The following is a 26069-nucleotide window of genomic DNA, read 5'->3' as shown; positions in this document are numbered from 1 at the left end:
CTTCCGTGGCACCTTGAGAGTAATACTCAACGCCGACAGATTGATATACACCATCCTCAGTACGAAGCCGCGTAACGGGTGTCATGTCCACACCGTGCTTGAGATGGATCGGATTCTTGCCAACAAGAATCACTGGTGGGGTGGATTGAGCCATTTATCACGAAAAGTGAGAAGCTTGATGAATGGAACTACGGTTATCTGCGTATGTATCAAACCAATAGAAAGTGGACGTTCACAAATTACGAGGATTGACAATTTGTCGTGTTAGCCTGGTGCAACGTGCACATCGACCCGATGCCATAAACCCAATTAAAATGACAAGTGGCTGGCCACCTCGGCAGGTTGCAGGCAGCGAGGCACGGTACAAAAAAAGCGAGAAATTGAATCTGCCGCTCTACAACTCTCCAAGAAGCGCAGTCACATCTTCCACCGTAAGATCGCGGTCGTTCTTGTTCAAGATAGCGCGCACCGCGTCGGAAGCACCTGTGTTCGGCACTGTCAGCGTCTTGTCCACAAAATTTGGCAATCGGTCTTGGTTGGCGTCAACCCAACGCAGATATATGAGCGACTGCTCTGGGGTCAGAATGGAGTGAAGCATTTCTGTCTGTCGCTGGACCGCTTCCGAGCGTTGTTCGAGGCTTCTTTTCAGTTTGCTTAAATATGTCTGTCGATAAACAATGTACCATGAGCTTCAAGAGTACAGTTATCAGCAGCTCCAGTCGGCAACCTACCACAGCCATCGCCACCCGTCGGCGTTCCGACTTGCTGCTCTTTGAGTCGCCCGATCTGCAACGAAGCACCCATCAGAACAGTTGCCAATGATATCGCTACGGTATATTACTTACTTGTAGAGCGACTTCAGTTTTTCATCCTGCTCATAAGTAAGGGCAAGGTCGTTTGTCAGAGTCGACCACAGCGTATCTTTTTTTACCACATTGGGAACTTTTTTCTTCTCTGGAGCCTCCCCAGCATTCTTCGCCCCCATCCCATTAGGCTCGTCGAAGAATGACTCGTCCTGAATACTAAGCCACAGCAAGAATCGGCAGTATGGTGGCAGCAGTAGGTTGTCGAGTTGACGGAAGTTGTAGTCCTTCACCGCCAGCCGTTCCTATCACAGATTATTATGAAAATAAGCAACATACAACAGCTCGCCATACACAGCCACCTACGCACCACACTGTTCGGTCCAAACCGCTCCTGAACTAGCATAATACCCTGTCGAATTTTCTCCTGCACCGACTGAACACACGAAAAAAAACACGTCAATACCAGCAACATCGTGGAAAGAACCGAACTAAAGGGTTTTATACCTCCTCGGTGCCACCGTTCTTCCTGTCCTCTGCAAGGCTATTCAGAATGTCTGAGCGAACTTGGTTCAGCGCCTCATTCGCGCTCTCCAAGTGCGCGGCGCGGGTCGTATCGATGCTCTCCGTCAATTGAGACACCTTCATTGCATCAATAGATTCGTCAGTCTAATAAACTTTCCTCCTAGCGTCAATCTGCCTATACCTTCTCCTCCAGTAGCTCCAGGTACTGCTTCTTGCGTCGACGACTCTGGCGAGCCGACTCGCGATTTCTGGCCAGGCGTCGCTGCCGCTTCTCGTCAGTGTCCAGCGTCCCAGCGTTTGACGACGAGTCGTCGTCATTTGCAGTCGGCCGCATCATTGAGCTCTCTGTGAAGCTTCCTGACGGTTGTTGAAAGGAGGGAGTGGTTGGAGTACTGGTGGCTGGCGGCGCGCTTGGAGTAAGTTCACCACCAAACGTCCGCTCGGGCGCTAAAGGGACGGTTTGGCCCAACGTGAACTGCTCGGCTGTTGGGGTGACGGACGCCGTCACTCCTGGACGCGTCTGTGGCATTTGTTCGGCCGCCACATCAGCTGATAGAAAGTAGCTCAGCAGATCGTCATCTTCGGCCGTGAGGTCCATGGCCATGGCTCCGCGGGCGTGCCGGTGCTGGTCGAGGTCAAGGAGATTGAATTGTCCAATGGCAGCGCCTACGCGCTCGACGTCAACGTCGGGGTCAAATCGTCTTGGAGTGAGCAAGTCGCTTTTGGTCGTCAGTGATGGCGGCACTCATACACAACACAAGTCAGATTTAGAATGTACACAAAATTAAAATGCTCTCGGCTTTATTTTAGTCACAAGTAAAACAAAAGCGCTTGACATCACGCGTTATAGTAGGTATAAGCAGAATCAGAATGCACAGTGAGGATTTACTTAAGGCATTTAGGCATTTTGTTATTCTCTTTATCCGTTATAGTGTTGATATTAGTTTCTTCTGAGTGTTGGTCTGCTTCTTCTTCCGGCGACTCAACTCATTCCAGGAAGCTCAACAACAAGACAAGGAACTTTACACCCATGGCGGAGCACGTGATTAAGATAACGAGCGAGGCGCCAGACATGAGCGACTCTGAAGTCAGCTCGCTCTGCGGTAGCGAGCTGGAGCTGGAGATGGCATGGGGCGAGGGTCCTATCGCACCGCTACGCACCGAAGCTTCTGCCGACGACGGCGCCGCCAAGAAGAATCTCATCGCGGGCGTGGAGCGCTCCGGTAGCAACGGCAATGGCTCCAGCCGCGCGCGCACACCGCAGAAGCGTGGCAACGAGTCGCCACTGGCCCGTAGTAAACGACTTATCAACATCCACCCCATCCGCTCAGCGGGATACCTGTCTAAGCCCAATGAGCTGCCAGTGGGCGTACGCAAGCAGCAGCGCTGGTTCAACGGTACGAGGGGGTCCTAAGATTTGAGTGCAATGGTGCGAAGGCTAATATTGTGCTACTGCAGATCACCATTTTGGCAACCGGGCAGCGTCCACCCGGCTGGAAGACTTGATGGAGCACATGGACATCAGCGTCGAGTGGAGGTGCGCTCCGGCGCAGTGTTTTCTGTCAGTATTGCTGGAATATCTGACTAAAATGCGGGGTGCATTATAGATCGAACTTTCAAAAGCTGGCCGAGCCTCAGAACGAGGACCTGCAGATCGAGTTCCGTAAAGGAGGAGGTGCACGTGTGAACAATCGACCGCATGCACCACGAAATCGTCGCACAGATGAATGGAATGGTGAGTGTGATGCTTGCTGCTGTGCATGAAATGACACTAAAGTTGCTGGGAACTGCGCAGATGCTGAGCAAATGTTCACCCGTGTTGACCGTCGTGCGCGGACATTGATGCTGCGGTCATTCAGCTCGTTTGCGCTGTTTATTGAAGCAGTGGAATATGTCGTCTTGTACTTCATCCAGGTACACTGAGTTATCTCCTGCAACGTTAAGCTTTGCTCAATGATTGTGTGCTATAGTGGCGAGAAGTACCTTCAGAGTTGGAAATTGCGACGCCGCTGTTCCGCATGTTAAAGCACCCGATTGAGCTGATGAAGGCGAACGAGAAGGACGTGCGTTTGATACTGCCGCTGCTCGACTCGGCTTTCCACCGATTGATCATTCACAGCGTCTGCCAGTTTTATGGCGTGCGATCACGAAGTGCGTTGTCTTTTTTCTTCATTTTTATTCTCAGTGTCTAATATCGTGAAACATGCTCAGCCGAAGCGAATCGACGTCTAAACACGAAGATCATGGTGCTTAAGAGCCCGAAGAGAAAGTTCTTGGCCGACGACGCGGCTCAGATTTCGCTATGCGAGTTCATTCGCGAGACTCGCATTGCCCAACGTCATGTCGTCGTGTCCTCGCCCGAAAAGGTCGTCGCTAACTGTCACGCGTTCGAGTTGCAGTCCAAAGGCAGCGAGAGTAGCGAGGGCTTCCTGATGGTGGAAGCCCCGCAGGTTTAAGCTCGTCGTTGGTTGTGGTCGCCTGGAATGATCAAGCAGTGGAAGTGAAGGCGACGTGAAAGCCAACTCGCTTGTCCAACACGTAATCAGGGTTCCATCTGGCTTCAACTCTTTTTGTGTCGCATATAGAAGTTTTAACCGCCTTGCCTTGCCGAGCTCAGCGGCCTCTTTAAAATCAGCTACTACGTTCCACAAAGGGCAGGCCCTATGAACACTTCCACAGAGCTGCTGCTTCTTAGTCCTCACTTAAATTTGTCATACAGACAGTTGAAGCTGACACATTTTCGCGACGTCATCACACAAATAATCGTACTTAGTGTGACTCTTGATTTTTTTACGGGGGGAGCTGTTGAGCTTTTCAAGAAATCGGCAGCGCGGGGAACCGGAGATCAGTTTTGAGTCGCCCCACGCGCCTAGACGACTGCGCGAGCACACAGATCGACACATGGAGCAGAACGCACCAGCAGAGGCCGAGGTGCAGGTCACGCCATTGCCCGATCCTGTAAAGCCCGAGGAATTTGTAATCGACACGGATGAAACTACTGCTGCTTCGGCCGCAGAGCCGACAGAGGGCGACAACGTCACTGCGAAATCTGCGGAGGAGATAAAGACGCATTTTCCAGATGTATCAGACGATAGTAAGTCGGTAGCTGAAACTACCGCGCAAAACGGCGCAGCGGAAGAGCAGGTTGACGCTGCTGAAGGCAGCACCAACGACGTTGAGTATCCATCTACGCCCGAGGAGGAACAAGTAGCTGAAGTATCTGAGGCCAATTTTGCCCCCGCTGCTGAGGTGAATGCAACGGAAGGATCGAGTGATGTGGCCGATGAGGCTGAAGAGACACAGGAAGATCTACCAACTCCAGACGTTGAGGAGGATACAGTTGAGGATGCATCTACACCAGATGCCGTTAGTGACAATGAAACTGCGGAAGATAATGTAGATGAAGAGGAACAGGATACTTTGGTGGAGGAAGCTGCAGTGACAGCCACGGCCACGATTGATGACACAGAGGAAAAGCTTGAAGCCTTGTTGACCATTGTGACTCCAGCAATTGTTGCGCTTGCGGATGGAGACTCGACGCCCATAGACTCCAATAAACAGGACACATCTGCGTTGTCGATTGATGCTGACGCGCCGACAGATTCTATGACTGAAGACCAAGCACAAGCTAATGGAGTCGCGTTAAGCAGCTTGATTGATGACGGAACGGTGGCAGCGCCCGAAGGAGCTTTGCAGTATCCCCAGGAGTTGGAATTGGCTTCGCCCGCTGCGATGCCTAATTTACTTGTCGCTGCCGCAGACGCCGACACTGAGAATAGTCGCGATCCGGTAACACTGGAAGCTGACACGAAAGAATCCGAACAAGAGCAGGCAGAAAACGGCGTAAAGATTGAGGAAGGCGAACACGCGACTATCACGGCTGTGCCGGAGGAGCCAGCTAAACCCACGCCCGTTGATGCGAACTTGGAAGCAGTGCTGGAGAAGATTCGAAACAAACTCACGTGCGAATCCGTTGAAGTGTTGGAGTCTGGGGAGATTCTGGCCCTGCCAAAGGGCTGGTCCACTCGGCAGAGCAAAACTAATGATGGCAAGACATACTACGTATCTCCTTACGGGCACACCCAGTGGCTGCGGCCTCCCATGAAGACCGGTGTCATTTACAAATGGGTACATGAGATCGAGGTGACATTTGGACCAGGTCGACTGGGGCTCAACCTGAAGCAAATCGCTGGTATCCCTGGCACAGTATTTACCGATCTTCAAGTCCACATCGCCGAGATCTACAAATTACCGAATGGAATGGCAAGTCCTGCAGAGATTTATAACTGGAGTGTCAAGCCAGAAAAGCGTCTTGCAGTGAACATGCGAGTGACGATGATGAATGGCATTTCTTTGACGGGATACACGTACTCAGAGGTGCTGGAACTGCTCGCTAGAATGGTGCGTCCTGTCCGTATCAAGTTCGCTGATATCTCTAAAGGTATCGTGGGTCGAGTTGAAGAGGAGACCCCACATGAGGAGACTGAAGAAGTCAAAGAGGCTCGTGCAGCTCGAGTAATGCAGAACTCGCTGCGTTCCGAGTACTTCCAGATCTTGGTATCGTTTGAACTTCATAAACAGGTTTGGGCGGCAACGAAGCACAATATGCGTCTGAAGATACTTGAAATGGAGAAGAAGAGCGGAGTGCTGGAGTCTCAAGTGGAGGCTGAGCTGCAACACCAGGGAGATCTAGAGAAGGATCGTGAAAACCTGATCCAAGAGGCTGCCTCACTCAAAGAAATGATCGAGCAGTTGGACAAGCAAACGGCTGGAGAAATTGAGTCACCAGAAGTGCTACGGACTGCGGAACTGACGCAGCGAAGAGCAAAGTTGGAGAAGGAAGTGACTGAAATCATCGCCGAAAATGGCGAACTGCAGGCGGCACGTGTGAAAATTGAGGATACGCTGGATGAGTTGCAGCAGGAGCTGGACGTATACGGAGATCTCGACGTGGATCCGACTGGCCAGCAAGAGATCAAGTTCTTCTCTCCGGGATTCTTGGGCTCCATGGTTCATAGAGGCTCGATCGATACTCGCGCCGAGGATGCACGCGAGCGTCTTCTTGAGAAGGTTAAGGCGCAACACAATCATCTGGAAGAAGAGATCAAGCTAGAGGAAGAGCGATCGGCATTCGTCGAATCGGAGATCAACCAGTTCAAGAAGCAAATGGACGTGGCAGCAGAGGCGGTCAAGCGCGAAGATGCGTTTATCAGTGGCGAGCGTCCGCCTCAAATGATCTTTTTGGAGAACAAGATTGCCTTACTGAAGAAGAATCTGCGGGAGACTGTGGCTGGAATAGCAAACGCAGGAAAGAGCGGTGACCAGCAACAGGCTGACAATTTATCTCTCCGACGAGCAGACTTGAAGGATGACCTGAAGGCGGCGCTTGACGAAATGCGACGAATGGAGAACGAGCTGAACGTGTTCTTTGATGTTGATGAAGGTAAACAAGTGAAGCTTCTACGCTCGGATTCGTCGATTGATACTGTAAATATTGACGAGGCTCCACACGAGCGCGCGTCTGAATCGACCCGACTACAGCACAAGCTAACAAAGCTTCAAATGCAGCTGCACGATACCGTAGTTCAACTCGCGAAGACTGCAGGTGAGAAGGATGAGACGCGTAAGAGTGAGTTGGGCAAGCGACGCTTGCAGCTGAAGGACGAAATGAAGGTCGTCCAAGACCAATTCCAGCTTTTGACCAACGGGACACTCAATGTGGCGGTCAACAACAGGGAATCGACGTATCTGAGACCGTCTATTGTTGGCCCACCGTCACTGCAGGATGTTCCCCGTAGATCTACCGGTGGCTCTCGGGCGTCGCTTGGTGGTATTCGCGCTTCGATAAGTGGCAGCAGAGCGTCAATGGCTGCTGGTGGGGCTTCACAAACTCGAAGACCTTCGGAGAGCGTGCAAAGAGGCTCCGAGCGCAATGACCCCAACGTCAGCCGCCGAAGCAGTAGCAGTGCCTCAATGTCCCAGTCTAATGACTCCAATTCCAACCAGATGCCTCGAGATGGTACACTGCCGGTAATGAACGGTATTCTCCGAAAACACCCAACTCACTCCAACGAGAAGGGAACATTCGGCAAAATGTCGCTGCGTGGCGTTCGTGAGCGATGGTGCAATATTGAGCCTGATGGATATCTTCGATACTACAAGCGGGAGGGTGATCGTGAACCTCGTGGTGCGATCCCTTTGAAGAACAAGTCTCTTGAGATCTTGCATGGCAAGGGAGTAGGCAAGCCGAACGAGTTTGTGATCTGTTTACCCACACAACAGACGCGGATGGTTGCGAAGACACGTGACGACATGCTCAAGTGGGTAATGATGCTGGAACTCGCACACGCTTACTTTATGCAGTATGGCCGTGGATCCATCGATGGAGGCAACGCACCAGGGAGTGTCTCCTCCGTTGGAAGCAATGGAGACCATCTCGCAAATGCACTGTCGCCCGGGTCAGCAGACGCAGAGCTGGTGTACCGGAACCAGCGTGCTACGCTCGGCTTCTAGCCGACTTGTATTAACTACCAGCCAGCGCAGACCGCTTACTTCACATTTTTTACTCTGGCAGGGTTTTGATAACATATTTCCCGCTAGGACACTGTAGACATATTTATTGGCAGTGATGACGTCTTTCCGATATCCCAAACAGAGCAGCAACAACAACAAAATCTGAAGGTCATCTTTTTTTTCTAAAACAGACAGATATCATATTAAAGAGTCTATTTATTACTTTTCAGAGCCCTGCGACTAAAAGTCCCTGAGTGGCCACAGAGGAAATTGGACCATGTTCCGCGCTCGTAAGTTCGTCGAGGTGCCGTCCAAGCGCGTGGGTACGGGGCTGCTGTCGACCGACGCCAGCAAGCGCCAGCGTCTTGAGCACTGGGACGCGCTGTATGCGCCGCGCTCGGGCAGCGTGGCGGATGCGGAGGAGAGCGCGTCGCTGCTGGTGGATTCGCGAAGCTGCACCATCGCGGAAGGCGCGAGTCTGCCGCCCCATATACTGGAAGAAGTGCGCAAGGAGTGGCCTCATCTGCCTCTTCATCAGCGTCACCAGATCCGCTGCTGCCGGGCCTCGGTTCCCTCAGCACGACACCGTAGTGGACGTCAGTGGATCCAGTACTTTGTCTTCCCACTACGCACCAAGGTGCTACTATGGCAGCAGGATCGAGACAAAGTCATCGCTCTGCAGCTTCCTGACGAACTGGAGCCGGATGAAGAGCTGTATCCCTTTCTCTTTGCTCTCTACAGCCAGAGTCTCAGTCTTATGATCGTGGGGAAGAGCGGTATTGTGCTTTTCTGGGAAGATATTGAACTCCCGTACGAGAGTGTGCCACTCAGTGTACAAATCCCACTTTGGAGTAATGAACAAGTGGCTACACATCCTAATGCAGCCATGTTGGCTACTCAAGAAGGAGCACAAGACGAGGAAATTCACGACGACGCTACCGGGTTGTTGTGCTGGAGTAACCAGGGCAATGTATGGGAAGTTGCAGTGGAGGATCGACGGATTCGAGTCCGAGCCTTTGAGAAGCAGAGTGCAGGATTCCTATCTGGAATCACCAAGTCAGTATCGCAGTTTTTCTTCTCATCCGCGGCGTCAAGATCTGGAGCTGATGGAGGAGAGCTCGACGTGAATCAGCCTATTAAGTACTTACGAGTGCTGTCTTCGTCTATGGCTGATGCAGCGTCCATGAGTAGCAGTGGAGGAGAAGTGGAAGAAACGGCGGATATGCTGGTATTGTTCCAAGACGGCATGTTGGAGCGACGGACGTTCAGCACTGGAGATGTGATGGACTGCTCGTGTGTTTCTCAGTGGCATTTCGACGCTAGTCGTGTCGCTATTAGTTATTTCAGTGACAACTTCCCAAAAGCTCATTTGGCGAAGGTGTACATCGTTTCGATGCCTTACGTACAGGAGACGTGCTTCTCGCTGCTAGTGGCGTTTGTGTGCTCTTCGTCGCGTGCTGGCACCAACCCAACAGTCAAGTACGCGCTGCTCCAGTTCTCTCTTGGAGCCGTGGATGAGGACGCCCCACCTGAGTTGGAGTGGGCGTGTGTGCTGGACTTTGAGCCGGCGTATGATGAACAACTCGCCGATCGGTTTTTCGAGGTTGAGAGTTTTTCCATTACGCGCGGTGCGCTGTATCTCGTGTGGACACAGATGCAGCCGATTCAGTTTTCTACGATCCTATTGCCTCAAACTGGCCAGACAAGTGTGCGCTCGGCGGTATTCCCGCTTCAAGGTGCTCCGGGTCGACTAGCTCTCGCGTTTGGAGCACGTGTGGACCAGAGTTCGTTCGACAACAACGCGGTGAAGGGATCTGTGTCGTTTTTGCTGATGGAAGAAGATGTCAAGGCGCTGAGTGGATCCGTGTGTGTAGCTACAGCTTCAGACATGCAAAAACTGGAACGTTTGGCACCTCTAGTTCCATCTGAGGCGGCTGTGGAGAAGACACGCAGACGGCGGGAAGAAGCGAGCTGCTACACCAGCGAATCGTCCCATTTCTTGGGCGAGAATTTGAGTGTGGAGGGCTACATTCACTTGATTCTGACACACTTCCACGAGCAGCCAAACTCCGCTTCCGCGCTGCGTGTGAACTCAAGAGATGTGGCTTCTGTTGCTCAAGCCGCAGTGTCTGTAGATTTCCAGATTCTGGATGCCAAGTCTTCTTCTGGACTGCGCTGGGAGAAAGATGGGAATAACGAAGCCCCGCCGCAAACTGAGAAGGCTGGGGCTGATGTGTCTTCAGTCACACCCAAACTGGTGCGCTACCAGTTGGAAGAGAAGAGGAATCGTCACGTCGCCTTCATGGAGTTTCTGCAACGTCGATGTGCGTCGGTGTGGCAGTTTATTGAAGAATCGGACGAGCTGAGGCGTCATTTGACTGAGAATGAAGAGAAGCTGCAAGCGGCAATTGCTCTGAGCAAGTTCCAGGCGTCGATTCTGTCGAGTGCTGAAGAGGACGAAGCTTCTTCTGACGTGGAGAAGATTCAGCGCCGACTAACTGGGAAGTTCCTTCTTCATGCGATCGAAAAAACAGTGGAGAAGCGAGGTTATCAGAAAGAGCAGCTTCGTCTCGCAGGCTACAACGCATTTGATGTCTTCTACTGTGAAGTGAGCAAAATTGCGGAGCTCTTCCAGCTTTTGGGTGACGAAGTGCAGACTCTTGCGACTTCCATTGGCGAGAGCGATCCAACGTATCTTTACGCTCTGCTAGAGAGCGGCTGTGCCATGCTCAGTATGCTCTGCACTCCTGTGCAAAGCTCTACTGCCAGCTTTGAGCTGACTGGAAGCTGGGCTTTTACGCGTGAAGTACGCGAAGTTCTGGCGACTCAAATCTCGCGCTTGTCTGTTCTCGCTGGTTACTCGCGAGGCTCAAGTAACAAGCCGATTCGTTGGCAGTACGATGAAGTATTCGAGATCACGGATCAGATCCGAAGACTTGGAACTGCCCTGCTCGATGACTATGCTCGGTTTATCCCTCTTGTTTCGAGCGACGAAGCCGAGGAGCTGCGCAAGGAGGAAACGTTTACGAAGCGCGTTACATTGAACCCATTGGTCTACATCGCGACGCAGACTCCGTCTCAAGACAGTGAAGTTGCCATTGACTTTGACAAGGACGGTGCTGTCACGCGAAAGCGCGCAGAACTGTTCAGTCAATGTGCTGAGCTCTGCGAGAAGTACTCGTACTTTGAAGGCATGGTATTTTTGGTCTTCGTTGAAGACTCGGAGAACCTGTCGAAGCTGGATTGTGTGCTTGGCAAATTGCCTAAGAGCCTGGCGTCAAGAAGATTGGAAGCGTATTGCAAGAAGCACGAGGGCTTCGACAACTTCGTTTTCCGTTGGTACAATGGCGAGGTTGAGAACCCGTGGGTACAGGGCACTCAAGAACCTAACGCCACAATGATGGTGTATTTACTGGCGCACTCGCAGATCTTCGCGCCATCACTACACAAATTCATGAAGAGCCGTGAGCACCTAAGGAAGTATCGCTGGCTGACAGCTGTCTCTATCGAGCGGTACGACCAGGTGGCGACGCTAGCATTACGTGAAGCCAAGGGCGAGCAGCGGTCGTTGCCGAAGCGCAAGACGATGGCGAGTATTGCTAAGATCGCTGCTTTTGCTTCTCCCAGTCTGTCTCACCCTGAGAGGGTTCAGGAGATCAACCATGAGGTACGTAGCTGTTATCGCTGTGCTTGTGCAAGGTGATCCTGACCATATATGTTGCTGCAGCTTGTCCGCGGAAAGCTTCAGGAGCTGTTGTTGCAGCTGCCGTTGAAGGAGCCTATCAACTCGAAGCCGCTCTCTCCTGAGGATTTGGTTCACGCCTGCTTGTCATCAGCTCTATCCTCCGAGAAAGATGACCCCATGAGGTAAAGTGCGACGTCTGGGTTGATCATGTGTGACGTTTACTCACGTTGTTTTTCTTGTTACGTTTCGACAGAACCAACATTTTCTTGATGGCTCTTGAAGCGTTAGAGACGCTGGCAACGGACCCGTTGACCGAGCAGTACGAAGAGATGCGTGCGGGTGTGTGGCGATCCTGCATTGTCGATGATGGCGAATTGTGGGATAACTTGGCTGCCGAGTCAGCTGCGGGTGTGAACGAGGAGAAGCTGGAGTCGCTAATGCGGCAAACGCTACTCTACAAGGTTATGAAGGAGCACTCATCCCGACTGGAGCACTGTGTGCATGGCGCGCACACTACAGCAGCACTGACGATTGAGGTCATTCGGGAGCTGGTACACCGAGAGGGCGATGTTGACTCAATCGTGAGCGTTCAGAGCCAACAGCTACTGATCAAGACGCTGCATCTGGCACTATCGTTTGAGTAATAAACACTTGGAGGTTTACAATACAGAATGCTGCCAACAGTACGATAAGTCTAAGTGAACACAGCAGCGGAGATCATGGAATTCATAAGGTAGCAGCGACAATGCCGCCTCCGCCTGAAGTCAGCGATAAAAAACAAGAAACTCCTAATTACAGCGTCGTAGCAGGGTGACTGAGGCGCCCTATCCTAATCTTCATCTTCCGAGGATACCGTCGGCATCGGCGACAGTGCAATTGTCAGCTGGATAATCGAGCAACGAATAACACCCAGTTAGTCGTCCAATTCGTCATCTGAGACGAGAGTTTGAATGAAAACACTTACAACGGCCATAGACATGAGGACGACACGCGACTCCAGTTCCGAGTTCTCCGTCGAGATCACCCAGCTAGCAACAAATCGACCAAGTTAGAGCTCAGAAAGGATCAAAGTATCCAAATAACAGCGTACCTGTCGGATAGGAAGAGGGTCAAGATGCCCACCGTCAGAAGCGCAAGCGTGGACTTGGACTGGTTGTGCTCTCCATTGCGAAGAATAGACACGACGGCAATGAGCAGCGACACGTTGGCCAGAGCGACCGAGATAGCGACCATCATCTCGAACTCACGAGGCGTGTCACTGATCAGCAGCAAAAGCTCTGCGGCAGCGCGCCACGCCAGACCAGTGGCCACCCACTTGGCCGAAGCACGAGCATCCTTCTGGTGGAAGAAGAGCAGCAACGCTACTACAGGAGTCAGGAAAACCAGCCATCTCCGCCACAACTCGGACTCCTCCGCCTCACGCGGTAGCATCTGGCTCGCCACTAGTGAGCCCATCACAGCCACAACACTCAAGACCGACGCAAGGTAGCCGTTCTCCACTGCCTTAGCAATCAAGCCGTTGTTCTGTGCAGGGCTTGCGTGCTCGTGAACGTGGTTAACCGTAGCGCTGGCCTCTGACGTCGTGGTCTGCTTGGTGCGTTGCGGCTTCAATAGCACAGATTCCTCTTCCTCCTCGTACGACAACGTCACCGGCTTCTTGTGCACACCCGTCTCCGCAGTTGACGAGGCAGGAGGAGTCATCTCTCGCACCTGCGGAGCTAGAGCTGCAATAGTCGACCGCAGCAGCACCGAGTCGTCTTCTTCGTCCAGACGAGACACGAAAAGTGTCGAGGATGACGTCTCCTGGGTCTGATGCCGAGTAGATCGGCGTCTGGGCGTCTCCTTCACGTTGGTTTCATTGTTGTTCTCTTTGTAGCGAGGACTTCTGCGTCGCTGTGGAGCTGGAGACGACTTCGTAGGACTCTCCTTGTGCTTCTTCTCCTTCTTCTCCTTCTTCTCTTCCTCGTTGTTGTCCACTGGCAGCTTCCGGCTCACCGAGGAGCTGCGACTGCGAGAGCGTGTCACCGAGGCACTACGCGAGCGACTACGACGACTCCTGGAGCGGCCAGGACTCTTACTTCTGCGCGTCGAGCGGCTGGGGCTACGACCGCGAGGCGTCGAGCTGCCGGACTCCTTCTTGCGTTCTACGCAGACACAAATATTAGTATTGAAGGCGGAAGAGCGAGAGATGGGCCATTATAACCACACATACGGTCTTCAAAGCGCTTGATGATATCCGAGTAGCCATCAGCCATTAAGTCGATGCGGCTCTCCCTGCGTAAAATGTAACAGATAAAAGACAATAAAATGGGTTACTCTACTGCAATGCTGCGCTGGACTTGGTGCAGTCCGTACCAGGTGTTGTTCTCCTGTCCAAAGCCCTTCCAGACCACGTAGTAGTGCACGCGCTGCTTGATGAGCTTGCGGTCCATGATGCGCTCAATGTCGTCCGGCATCTCGTCGGGGTCGAGAGTGAAAAATTAGGTGTCGTCTCGATTAGCTTCTCTTGATAATGGAGACCAAGAGTTTTTTTTGCCGCCCAAGTCCCCTCCTTCAAACCTCTTTTGTGATCGCTGATTGGCTGATTCTTCTGACTTAATTTTTTAAGGATGCTGTATTTGTTTCCATGCGAAGGCGATGAAGCACGGTCTCAAAATTTGAAGAAGAGGATTACACGTAGTCGCACATTTCTCTCAAGGACGCGTTGGTGAAGCCATTATTATACAAGAATATATAAAAGAAAAAGCTTTGGTCGGCCGGTCCGCCTTGTTTGAGTTACAAGATGGGTGGTGTAGAATTGTTTAATCCTGCTTGATTGGCAGTGGATATCTTGAAGCTCAAATGAAAGGCAAAAGTTTCCTAGTTTCAGTGAAAGAGAAGAAGATGGCACTGCTTCTAAGAAGCTTATTTTCTTAGTAATCGTCTTTTTAAACATAAAGACTTCTCAGCATAAGCAAGCAAACGACCAAATCGGTTCAACGCCCGTGTCTACCAATGACATTGTTTTTTATTTTTCAAAACTAAATTGTATTCAGCGACAAATAATAACAGCGTATTTCGACACAATTCCTGATGGCAAAATCACGTACAGCAGTGTCTGTCCATGGGCCTCCCTAGCTCACGTTGCCACGGCCGTACGTGCCTTCGGGACACTTGTACTCATCCGGAAGCAGGGAGCGTTGCAATGCATTGAAAGCGTATTGACGCTTGCCGGTGTTCTTGAGTGCGTTCTCGAGGCGAACACCGTTACTGCGCATGGTCGACACCGTGCGCACCGCGAACTCCTCGGGCAAACCGTGATTCTCGCTCAGCAGTCGCACCTGCTCGAGCGTCACGGACATGCCGGTGCGGTCCTTGGCACTCTTGCACGACGTCACTCGACCAGCGCCCAACAGACGACACAAGCGCGAGCTCTCCTGAATGATCTTCGGGTGCTTGGACTTCACGACATGCCGCTTACTGGCCGCCGCAATACGCTCCTCCAGCGATTCCAGAAGAGGCGCAACCGTGCTCATTGGCGTCGGCACTGCGTCTGGCTGCATATAACAAAAACAAAACAATACAAGTATCAGTAAACCACGCTCTGAGACGTTTCGAAATGCTCAACGTACCCTCTGAGTAGCGAGTTGCTTGTACTTCTCGATGTAGCGCGTCAGCACGAAGAAGCTCTTGCGGTTAATGATGTCTTGCAGAGTCGTCTTCTTGGTACTGGCGTTGTTGGCCAATGTCTGCATCTCGTTGATGCCCTGTGTAAAGATCACGGGGGTGACGGTGATGGAACTGCCCGATCGGATAGCGGACGGGATCGACGCTCGCACGTCTTCCGAACAACGCACACCAATCGCCACAGTGAAGGTTCCCTTAGTAGATCCCTTGCTCAAGCGCACCGATACAACACCAGGTAATGTGGTGTTCTTCATGTGCAGATTAAGCAGCGTAGACGGGAGGTGAGTAGGTGGCGAAGTGTCAATCACAAACGTCACGTGCTTGAGTGCATCTACAGCGGCGGAGAAATCTTCCAGCATTCTGATCTCCTTGCCCTGTGTGGACAGCAATGACTCGACCTGGAAGAGGAATTCGATAGAGTCGATCGTTCGCAGGAAGGTGCGGTCGCTCGGGTGCTGCAACGAGTACTCCAACTGGCGACAGAAAGACGTCACCAGCGTAGTCAGCGCCTGAGAGAAGCACATGTCAAACCGCGTCGTGAGATGCCAGCGTGTCTCGTCCGTAGAGCGAGTATCCGTATTGGTCCAATCCACAGCGTCGACGCTTTTGTCTGACACGTCGCTCTGCACACGCGACAGCGATCGCTTCTGCAGGTTCGCTCGTAAGCTCAGGATGCTGCCGTTGTGGCGGAACTTGAAACAGTGAGCTGCAAACGCGCCGGCCGTCACCGTAGGATACACGCGAACGTTGGGTGACGTGCGTCTTGATCGCTGCGAGCGCAGATCCGCCGTAGGACCGACCCACATGTCCTGCACGTGCAGGTTGATGGGCAGGAACCGCAACACGAGGCTCTTCTTCTCGGTACTGGCCTTGAAGTTCAGTCCTTCTCCCGCACGCTCAATACACAGCTGGTGGCACTCACGCAGCGCCTCGACGTACATTTTACGCTGCTGGACGCGCTCGTTCAGCCACGTTTGCACCACAGTCTGGTCGTTCTCGCCCTGAATCTGCTCGATCAAATTGTCGTACAGATTGCCCACAAGTCCACTCTTCACTCTCGCTTCGAACTCCGCAGCATCCGCCTGTGCACGCGCCAGATCATCCGCACGATCGGTAACTAGTAGCTCCAGGTACTGGCGCGGCAGTTCGTTCGTCAACGGACTCTCGACCATGTCTTCGATCACCATTTCGTCACCTTCAGCAAACTGGAAACTCTTCGTGATGTAGAAGCCCGAGTTTTCCTTGAGTTGACGTGGGGAGACAGTCATTGACTTGACGCGAAGGCGCGGTACCGACGGATCCACTTCAAGGGTAGCAGCTCCAATAGTAGCGTTAACATTCGGAGACTCAGTGCCAGTTCCGTCGCTAAGCACTGTCGGGATTGGTGACCGATTGCGGTAAGAGACTTGTCGAGCTACCAAGTTCACCTCGTCGGCGGACAGCATGTCATCGCAGGCACACGAGAACTCGCAGAACACCTTCGGACGTGACGGTGGGGCCATTCCCATCCCAGATACGCGAGCGATTCTAGCACGTTCATCGAGCTGTATGGACGATGCACGCATCAGCTGACGAGACTCGCGTACGTCCCCATCAGAAGACGGAGAGGAAGTTTTCTCTGGGATTTCGTACACCACAAAGCGGAGAAGCGGATTCGCAGGCATCACCGGGATCTGAAGCACCGACAAAAACGTAGCGATTTGCGTCACACCGCCGGTGTTTTCAGAGTTGCCAGTCACCAGAGTAGGGAGTACAGTCTCAGTGAAGCCCACACGCGACCACTTCGCTGTTGGGTTAGATACGGGCTGAGGTGTGGGCAACGCGTTAGCGCCAAGCAGAGAGATGGACTGACTGCGACGACTAAGTATTCCTTCTTGGTGCAGTCCGCTCTCAATGAATGTACTGATGGAAGAGCGACGGTAACTCAGTACTGGGAGGTCTTCGTAATGGTCTTCTCCGGTCACATCGTTCTCACCGCCTTCAGGGTTCGTATTCTCCGCCACGTAGAGCTCAATAAAGCACGCGTGTGTAAGAGGAATAGGCGACACGAGCTGAACTGCTAGTGCCAGCACATTCTGCGTGCCATCGACACTCTCCTGGCCAATGGGGTTGTACTCCGTGTCAGGAAAACGTAGAATACCAGCCCAGCCGTCGCTTAGTCCAGTACCATTTCCAGACATGTCGAACTTGCCACTTTCAACCTTCTCCGAGATGCTTGACATCGTACGATGAAGTAACTGCGGGTCCTTGACGTGCAACGACGGGTTCCAATTCATTCCATGCAAACGAGGGTTCCACTGCAGCAACAGAAATCCAATCGGCGGCACCAGAGTCGGAAGCCAGATGGAGAAAACATACCACACGACAGAGTCGATACTCCAATTCTTCCAGTGCAGAATTGAGTTCATGATGCAGGATGTTCCGAGTACAAGGGCAATCGACAGGATCACCACCAGGTACGTGATCAACGACTTCTTCATCACCTGCACCACGTGATCATCGAAGATATCGCCCGACTGATCAATGAGCCGCACGCCACGCTGGATCACAAACGTTCCTAGCACAAGCAACGCCACTGAAGTCAGGAAGATCAGCAGCTCTGCACTCTGGTGAAGCGGGAAGAACCAGCCCGAGTAGCTGACGTCTTTGCACACATTGTTGACCGCATATTTCCACTGAGTCGGCTGCAGGTCGGGGCAGTAGTCGTCCGAGCACAAGCGCATATTGTAGAATGGGTTCTTGAGGTAGTCATCGTATGTACATTTGTAGAAATCGGTGAGACTAACGACGCCGAAAAGCTGGACGGTATAGAATGCGACGTTAATGATCACGTAGACGACGAACACCAATAGACGTCCAGAGGGTCCCACGTTGTGGAACAGCACAGTTCCCCAGTGGAAGCATACTGAGGTCATCATCGTCCACGTGAAACAGACAGAAATCGCGTACATCAGGTAGTAAATGTCTGTTCCCCGTGCCGACGATGCCTTGGTCGAAACACTGATCCAAATCGCGTTGCCAACGATGCACAGGACGAAGATCATCATCACAGACAGCGACGTCATGTCGTTGTAAAATGTAGGCCTGGAGAAAGAGATGCCATTCTGGTATTTGCAGCATGGTTATTAGTCAGGCCATCGCACTTAGCAACAAGACTTGGGAAGCTTACCATTCGTGTAACGAGGACAGCACCAGCCAGAGCAACAGCGAAGAATGTGATCGACATGACACTGTAGACACTTAGAGTAGACTTGGAGTCTGTATCAAAACATAATGACGTGATTGTGAGCACTTAGTAGACAGATCTAGGAGACAGACAAGCGCAGTACTTACATGTCTTCGCGTGAACTAGCGTCTGTGCGCAGTCGCTGCCCATCACGGCGCTGCCGTCCATCAGCACAACTTCGCTGAGAGGAGGCAAGCGGAAGCCGGTAGTGACACCCTCTTCACCCTCGTTGCTAGTCCACGCCACGTTTGTTACTTGAATCTGAAACGTGAAGGTCGTCCTGATCTCCCACGAATCGTTGGTCTTGACACCCGACGGAAGTAGATTCGTCACACAGAAGTAGCTGGCGTTGCTGCTCTCTATGTTCAGGTTCGTAGCACCAGGGTCAGCGTAAAGATTGAGGAAAGGATTTCCGCCTTGCACGTAAGAAGCCTGCGTGAAAGACCCGAAGCTCACAGTCGACGTAGGCTCACGTCCTTTGCTTGCACAATACGACGAGCGCATGTCGACGCATACTTTTGGGTTGTCTGAGCTGGGGCCAACGATAGTAGACGTTGAGAACGACAGCATCAGAATCTCAGTGTCCTCCTCCATCCACACCAGCGACGAATCCAAGCGGCCTCTTCGAATAGAGGGCAACGCCATGGTAGCGAGAGTGAGAGCGCTAAAATCCTCCGTCGAAGTAAAAGTTATGGAGTCAGAAGCAATCACTGTTAGCTCCCGCATACGTCGGGAAGTAGCAGCGGACTTGAGCGCTCCGGCCGAGGTCTCATAAGACAGCGACACACTGACACCCACAGAGCTGCTTGAAGCCTTGGCGCCAGTGATGATACTCTTCGACAAGACGAAAGACATTGGACCACGAGAGCTCGACGTCATCAGGTCTCCTCGGCCTTCAATAAGGTTCATGACGTCGACGAAGCCATATCTGTGAGAATCGCTGTCGCAGTTGTCGCTGTTCGTCACGTCTTCACAGCTGTGGACACGTACAGCCGACGAGTAGTACTTGTCGTCGCCCCGCAGCGTCACTTTGACTGCCGTGTTTTCCCACGCCACAAATCTCCATCCACTTGGGAGCGAAATAGTGATCCACCATTTGTTGTTGCGGGTAATCGGGTCTTCCTTCCCCAAATTGTAGAACGCTCCGATGATATCGCCAGCCAAGAGAGTGAACGTCGCCTCTGCGACACTGTTAGGGGTGACTGTCGACGTTAAGACCTTATACGAATCTGTAGAGACATACGTCTTGTACCCTGAGGGACACGAGCCATCGGAAAGCTTGCTTTCGCACGTGGAACCACTGGACTCGCCCGGGTATTCGTTCTGGCACTCTGTAGCCTTACATCGGCAATAGGTTGAAGTATACGGCTCGTAGTATTCACTTCCGCTCCACTGGAACAACAATAATTACAGTTAGCACCAGTACAATAACCAGATTGAAGATAGCAATGTGACGAACCCAGCCCTCGCTTCTCGATTCCGATACACTTGATGAACTATTGCTTGTTGTGAATGAATAGACCTGGACAACGTCGCTCGAGCCGCTGTACGATCCAGGTGAGGTGTCATTTACCGGCGATGCTTCCGTTGACACCGCCGATTCTTCTGATGAGGCAGAGGAGTTGCTTTGTATCTCCGGGGAACGGGTTTCTTCCCTCGCAGCGGAAATGTTCCAGCTTGGCCCTAGCGTCGCATCCAGAATACTAGATCGTTCCTCTGAATGGGAGGACGTAGACTGCTGCGCAGTGGGTGGGCCGGTTTCAGTAGAACCGACAACCACCTGATCATCACCAGATCCTCCAGACACATCCACGCTTAAAGGTGCTGTAGTAATCTGGACATTGGGATCGACAGTTGGAGGACTGGTGTAGACCTGGTCGCTGTTGGAGCCAACATCCGTGTCGAGATGCGTTGAGCTAGCTCCGAAGTGAACACCCTTAGATCCGACCGACACATCGACATCGGAAGAGCTGGTAGTAACGTGGATGCCTTGTGAGCCTACAGACGCGTCGATATTCCTGGAGCTAGCATCGAGATGGACTTCACGAGACCCGACCGTAACGTCAATACCATTCGACCCCACAGTAGTTCCAATGCCGCCAGACTCGAATGGCACATCCAAGTCCTGGGACCCTACCGATACACCCAAATCATGTGATCCCGTTGAAATCTCAAGGCCATCCGACCCCACAGTCGCATCAATGCCACCTGATCCAACTGACACGTCCAGAGCATGGGATCCAACCGAAACAACTAAGCCCTGTGATCCAGTAGAGACATCAAGGCCATTCGAGCCCACAGTAGCGCCAACGCCTCCTGATCCCACTGAAACACCCAGGTCGTGGGACCCTACCGTGACATCCAAACCGTGTGATCCTGTCGATACCTCGAGGCCACTCGACCCCACAGTGGCATCGAAGCCGTCCGATCCTACAGAAACGCCAAGCCCGTACGACCCCGAGCCAACTGTGGCCTCGATGCCTCCTGAGCCCACTGAGATACCTGCTGAGCCTGCCGATACATCAACTCCGCCTGATCCGACAGCGACGTCTACTGAGCCAATGGAGATATCGAGTCCGCCCAAACCGAGCGTAATCCCCACGACAGCGTCCTCGTTCTCCGCCCCTGAGCCTGAAGTCGCACCGCTGACACTTGAAGACTGACTATAGTGGTCTGACTGCGGGAATTCGATCGTTTCTGCACCTCCTGAACTACCCGAACACTCGGACGAGTCGGTCGTGCTCTGTACCTGCAGCAAATGCTCCACTTCCTGCGGTTCATGGACGACGGGGCTTCGACCGTCAACGCCCACGTCTCCTCTGGAGATTGCTCTCATCTGTTCAAGCTCGAGCTTAATGTCGTGCTTTTCTAACGCCGCCAGCGCCGGTACCGAGCCAAACACCTCTGCTTCTGCTCAAATACAAGTCCAAATCGGGAGTCAGAGGTGGTAAGAGATCGTATAACTAGCGGGTGTTACCTTCGACCGCGGCTCCGGTCGGCAGAGTTGACGCGAAGGCGAGTAGCAGCAGCAGCGTGGCTGTGTACATGTGCCCCCCTCCACCTCGCAAAAGTCGACGCTGAGACGCGTAGAACAACGTAGAAAAAAGAACGACGTCAGCACGAGAGTGGAGAAGGCGCCTCTTGAGGTCGATAAGGGTGCCGTTGCGCTACGTACCCGCATTATTAATAGCCGCCGACAATTACAGTGCGCGCTGCTGTCTCGGTTGATTGTGAGGAACCGTAAGGGTTGGGCAGAGCGATGTGACGAGGTCCGCCGCTTGCAATTAAACTGTGCCGCATACTGTAATACATGATGTCTTAAGAAATCGTATTATTTTAATTTTGAAAAACGATTTTTTGTAAAATCGTCTTATTAAAACCAAACGATTTTTAAAATATAATGAACCGATACGTTTTGGAACATTTATTTATAACGTGTCAGAGGCTGAATATTATTCAATGAGATGTTAATTTCGGCCTATTGCAGTAGCGAAAAATTAATATCAAGCCTAAATTAAAAATTGGGAACTCGGACCCACTTTTGATTTGCTGCCACAGGTGGAAAACTTGTATTTTTTCTACCTGTGGCACAACCTGTCAGATTTAAAGACAACGACGGTGAAACTCAACCCCCCGTAGACATGCATTTTCAGGTCATTTTTAGAAAGGCCAACAAGTCGACCCCTTTCGTGGTATTACCTGCGATTAGTCAAAATTAAACCGACCCAACAGTTTATTAAAAGTAGAAAAAAAAATTAAACAAACACCGTAAAAAAGCAAAAACATGTATTATTTTGCTCTACACCATCACGACAGGGTGTTTTGGCATTGCTTTTTCAAAGCTTTGAATAACACATTCCGTAGATATGTTTTCCCACGTTCTAATTGTGCGTGTTACGGCAGCCAGACGCTTTTCCTTCGCGGTTCTTGAAACTGACACCTTCTCTCGTAGCCATTCAGCTGTCAACTTTTTCTTGAGTGGCCCCATAACGCCCACGTCAAGGGGCTGACTCACAGAGGTGCTGTTAGCAGGCACGGGGACCACAATTGCAGAGGTCTCTTCCGCCACAACGCTCTGACCGGCTTCGGAAATATGCAAATCAAAATTGTCCAGCAAGAGGATTGACGGGGCATCAATCTCGTACTTTAGCAAGTTCAAAACGTACGTTTGCCACACTGTGGCGTCCATCCAGCCATTTTCTTGGACGGTGTACACGTGGCCTGCAGGATACGTCGGAAGTTCATCCGTCTCCACAGTCCTGCCCGGCATTCCTCGTAGTATAAACAGTATTGGTAGTTTTTTCCCTAAAAGATAAATAGGTTAGTTTAAACATAATATAATCATTAAATCATTAAACAAAACTTACCATCCGCTCTAATAGTGAGAACTGCAGTGAGTCTACCAGAGTTTTTCTGCGTGTGCTTCACTTTAGCGGAGCCACGACGGCCTTTGAGGGCCCAAATCTTGTGGGGTGGGGTGTCAAATATATTGCTGTCTCGTCGACATTGTATATGGCGGATTGCTGGAAGTGAGAATGCTGTTTCCAAAACGCTATGGCAAAGTTCAATTGGATTTCTTGTAGTGCATCTTCATCCTTTTTAGTAAATTGCGGTTTCTGAACAGAAAAACCATGGCTATAACATTAAGAAAAATATGTAAGCAATAAATATTGATTAAAAACACAAATGAAATAGGATAAATTGCTAAAACGTTTGATTAAACCAGCATATTGGAAAACGAGATGCTTACCGAGCTGCAAACCGCTGGCACATACGCATCAACGCGCTCAATGCGCGCTCAGGAGATGATTTATCGGCTAAATACTGCTCCAGCCAAGCCCCCTGCTCCATCTTCATATACTCGATCATGCCTCCAGTACACAAATACTATATATACACGTTAGAATCTGCAATAAATAATATAACAAAACAAATTTACCTTTTCATCCCGACGGACGTCTTTCATGAAGGTGACCAATTCGTGCTTAAATGTGATTTTAGTCTTTGCGCCTTGTCCTTTTGTCGTTCTGCTAGTTTGAGGTCCCTTAAACTCAAACAGCAGTTTTGCCTTCTTTCTCCAGCCCTTCAACGTACCTAATGAAATATTAAGCGCCCGAGCGGTAGGCTTACATCCCTCCAGAGCTACCCGCTCGAGCGCTTCCCGTCTCTGCTTGACGGTGTAGCTGTTCTGCCGACGACGTTCGTCCATCACTTCGCAGAAACAGCAATAGCGTGATTGTTTAAACGTCGCCAGCATGGCGTGCTGTCCAGCAATATATTTGAAAGTATATTATTGGCTAAAATTACAAATAACATTTTTACTTGAGTTTAAAGTTGCACTGTAAGGGGGGTCGAGTTTTTGTGGGGGGTTGAGTTTCACCGTCGTTGTCTGTGTATGCCACTTCACGCCACAGGCGGAGAAGTTATTTAGGACAGGATACATTACGGAGCCCTATATCATCTGTGGCTGGGAAGAGCCAACAGCCGGAAGGGCATTTGCAAAGGGAGTACAACAGACCGATGTGCCCGCACCATCAACTGCTATGGATGAATATAATCAGTTATCCGACCTCACTTAATTTTTTGTATGGGGCATGGGGGCTCATTATCGACCAATTAGCAATTTGTTATTAGCTCGACCCAATCGAAATTCTTCAATCTTTTATTTTAAGCCAATCAGAATGTGGAAGATGTGGTCTCTACGCCAGCCATTCTGACGTATCGGGTCGGAGGCGGACGAAGAATATGTGTATCCGTCTACAAACTCCAAGTGAAAGGCATATCACTTGCATATTTGCAGCCCATCCGTCTTATCCGACCAGGATGGGCTTAGACGAGCTAAAACCTGGCAACACCAAGCGTGCCAAGGAAACAGCCATCAAGGTGTTTAAGACGTTCGTAAAGAGCGAAGATGCTGAGTTTGACTATGTTAAGCAATGCATTGAACAGGATGGTACAGGTAATTATTTGGTGTATGTGCTAAATAAGTATGGCATGTATCTTGCATTTAACGAGGGCAAGAAGGGCAAACCACTTGCCCGGAACACCTCCATGCAGTACTACCGACAGAGTAAGATGTGGCTTTTTGAGCTCTTCCCCGTGCAACGGCACATTGTCACTCAAAAAGTCGCTTAGCATGGGGAAGACGCTCGAACGCTTTTGCATAAAGCGAGACGGAAAGGTGGTTAACAAAGCACCACCATGCTCAAAGCGTGACTTAAAAAAATGATGCTGTATTTGTATGAGAGTGCATGTTCCCCTAGCGACTACCAAGATGCTGCCTTACTGTGTCTGATGTGGCACCTGTTCGGCCGTGCTTCCGATCTGTCGCTTGTGCACAAGCCAAACCTGTCCGTCGATGCGGCCGACGTGTTCTCTTCGTACGCTTCATCCGAATGAAAACGTCCGAAGAGCAGGGGCTCTCGCTCTTCCCGGACACCGACTTCGTCACGTGCCCGCTTCACGCGATTGCCATGGCCCTGATCACGCAGTCCGCACCAACCCCGGCCTTGATCGACAACTTGACGGAGATCCCGATCGAGGCCGCTGTTAGCCTGTCGCCGGCGACGCCACTGCTTGAGGTCCTGAACCACCCAAGTGAATTCGCCGCGCTTGACACTACCGCCACGCGCGCCAATTGCTCGACGAAGCCCGCCGCAGCTGTGCCGACGATCTACACCCACGTCAATCGCCTGCTTGATCGCGTAGCCTCTGCCGCTGGGGTGACTGAGCCACTGACATCCCATTCCTTTCGGCGCGGTGTGGCGCAGCACGTCAGCGGCTGCGACGGACTCACGGAGCGCTGGATCTTCGACCGCGGCGCCTGGAACATGTCAACGACAAACAAGGGGTTTGATTACATCTTCAACACGAGCAGACAGGACCACATGATAGGCAAGGCGCTTAGTGGTTTTGCCACGGGCGCGGACGTGGAGCTGCTGGACTTGGACGCGTTTGACGCCGAGACGCGGCTGAAGATTGCAGGTGTACAGCGGCTTCTGTTTGCAACATGCTACAAAATGAACAGCTCCAAGTACAACATCAGTCCCAAAGTGGCGGATGTTCTCACAGCGTACCTCGTGCTGCACTACCCACTGCTGAAAACGCTTTGCTCCGGTGGGCTTGCAGTCAGGCGTGGAGACGGCTGTTGTCCACGCAGGGGCTGCGATTGCAGATCTTCTGGCATGGCCGTCACACCTCGCCACCTACAAGAAACCCGCGCCAACACCACGCAAAGAACCACCCACGCCAATGCACAAGGAAACAAGCAACGAATCCAAGATAATCGATCACCAACGGAGTGTGATTAACCAGTTAATGTTGCACATCAAGCGCCAAGATGATCGCATGGATGTCATAGAGGCTAAGCAAGAAGGAGGTACAACACAAGACACGAACAAGAAGCGTCAGCAAGAGCTAAGCCAAGTACGAGAGAAAACCAAGCGCAGACGGACATCAGTGACTCACCTTCACGTAACATGGTTTGCGTGGTACGCACAGGAGCCCTTCGGACTGGCTGATGCTCCCAAACGCCAGCGCTCGAACGCGAAACAGCTCGTGGCCTTCATGAAGCTGCTCATAGCTGACGACTTAAAGCTGGACCCAAGCGCTGTCAATTACCGTGACCAGGTCCTCGCGCTTGGCAAGCAAG

The 26069-nt window shown here is 51.7% G+C and overlaps 6 protein-coding genes across 6 annotated transcripts; 3 read left to right on the top strand and 3 right to left on the bottom strand.

The window, feature by feature from the left end:
• Window positions 1–231: 231 nt before the first annotated feature.
• On the bottom strand, window positions 232–1962 carry PITG_02733 (uncharacterized protein; the record flags this gene model as incomplete). The annotated part of the gene is made up of 6 exons (XM_002907584.1): window positions 232–664; window positions 732–786; window positions 846–1108; window positions 1174–1239; window positions 1311–1445; window positions 1510–1962. 6 exons carry the CDS (start codon window positions 1924–1926, stop codon window positions 395–397), a joined length of 1206 nt encoding a protein of 401 aa, XP_002907630.1.
• Window positions 1963–2326: 364 nt separating this feature from the next.
• Window positions 2327–3882, top strand: PITG_02732 (uncharacterized protein; the record flags this gene model as incomplete). Its single annotated transcript, XM_002907583.1, has 6 exons — window positions 2327–2725; window positions 2787–2865; window positions 2936–3063; window positions 3124–3242; window positions 3299–3479; window positions 3540–3882. The coding sequence occupies 6 exons, from the start codon at window positions 2359–2361 to the stop codon at window positions 3782–3784; spliced, it is 1119 nt and encodes a 372-aa protein (XP_002907629.1).
• Window positions 3883–4229: 347 nt separating this feature from the next.
• PITG_02731 (uncharacterized protein) lies at window positions 4230–7841 on the top strand (the record flags this gene model as incomplete). The annotated part of the gene is made up of 1 exon (XM_002907582.1): window positions 4230–7841. One exon carries the CDS (start codon window positions 4230–4232, stop codon window positions 7839–7841), a length of 3612 nt encoding a protein of 1203 aa, XP_002907628.1.
• Window positions 7842–8110: 269 nt separating this feature from the next.
• PITG_02730 (uncharacterized protein) lies at window positions 8111–12195 on the top strand (the record flags this gene model as incomplete). Its single annotated transcript, XM_002907581.1, has 3 exons — window positions 8111–11508; window positions 11569–11708; window positions 11780–12195. 3 exons carry the CDS (start codon window positions 8119–8121, stop codon window positions 12168–12170), a joined length of 3921 nt encoding a protein of 1306 aa, XP_002907627.1.
• Window positions 12196–12439: 244 nt separating this feature from the next.
• Window positions 12440–13982, bottom strand: PITG_02729 (chromodomain protein, putative; the record flags this gene model as incomplete). The annotated part of the gene is made up of 4 exons (XM_002907580.1): window positions 12440–12554; window positions 12617–13670; window positions 13739–13800; window positions 13882–13982. The coding sequence occupies 4 exons, from the start codon at window positions 13980–13982 to the stop codon at window positions 12440–12442; spliced, it is 1332 nt and encodes a 443-aa protein (XP_002907626.1).
• A 657-nt stretch (window positions 13983–14639) lies between these two features.
• Window positions 14640–21465, bottom strand: PITG_02728 (inositol-3,4-bisphosphate 4-phosphatase, putative; the record flags this gene model as incomplete). Its single annotated transcript, XM_002907579.1, has 7 exons — window positions 14640–15062; window positions 15138–18296; window positions 18362–18450; window positions 18526–19607; window positions 19662–19810; window positions 19878–21328; window positions 21396–21465. 7 exons carry the CDS (start codon window positions 21463–21465, stop codon window positions 14640–14642), a joined length of 6423 nt encoding a protein of 2140 aa, XP_002907625.1.
• Between the last annotated feature and the right edge of the window lie 4604 nt (window positions 21466–26069).

Source organism: Phytophthora infestans, genomic scaffold, assembly GCF_000142945.1.
Source record: "Phytophthora infestans T30-4 supercont1.3 genomic scaffold, whole genome shotgun sequence".
Taxonomy (NCBI): Eukaryota; Oomycota; class Peronosporomycetes; order Peronosporales; family Peronosporaceae; genus Phytophthora; species Phytophthora infestans.
This window is presented reverse-complemented; position numbering and strand designations above follow the sequence as displayed.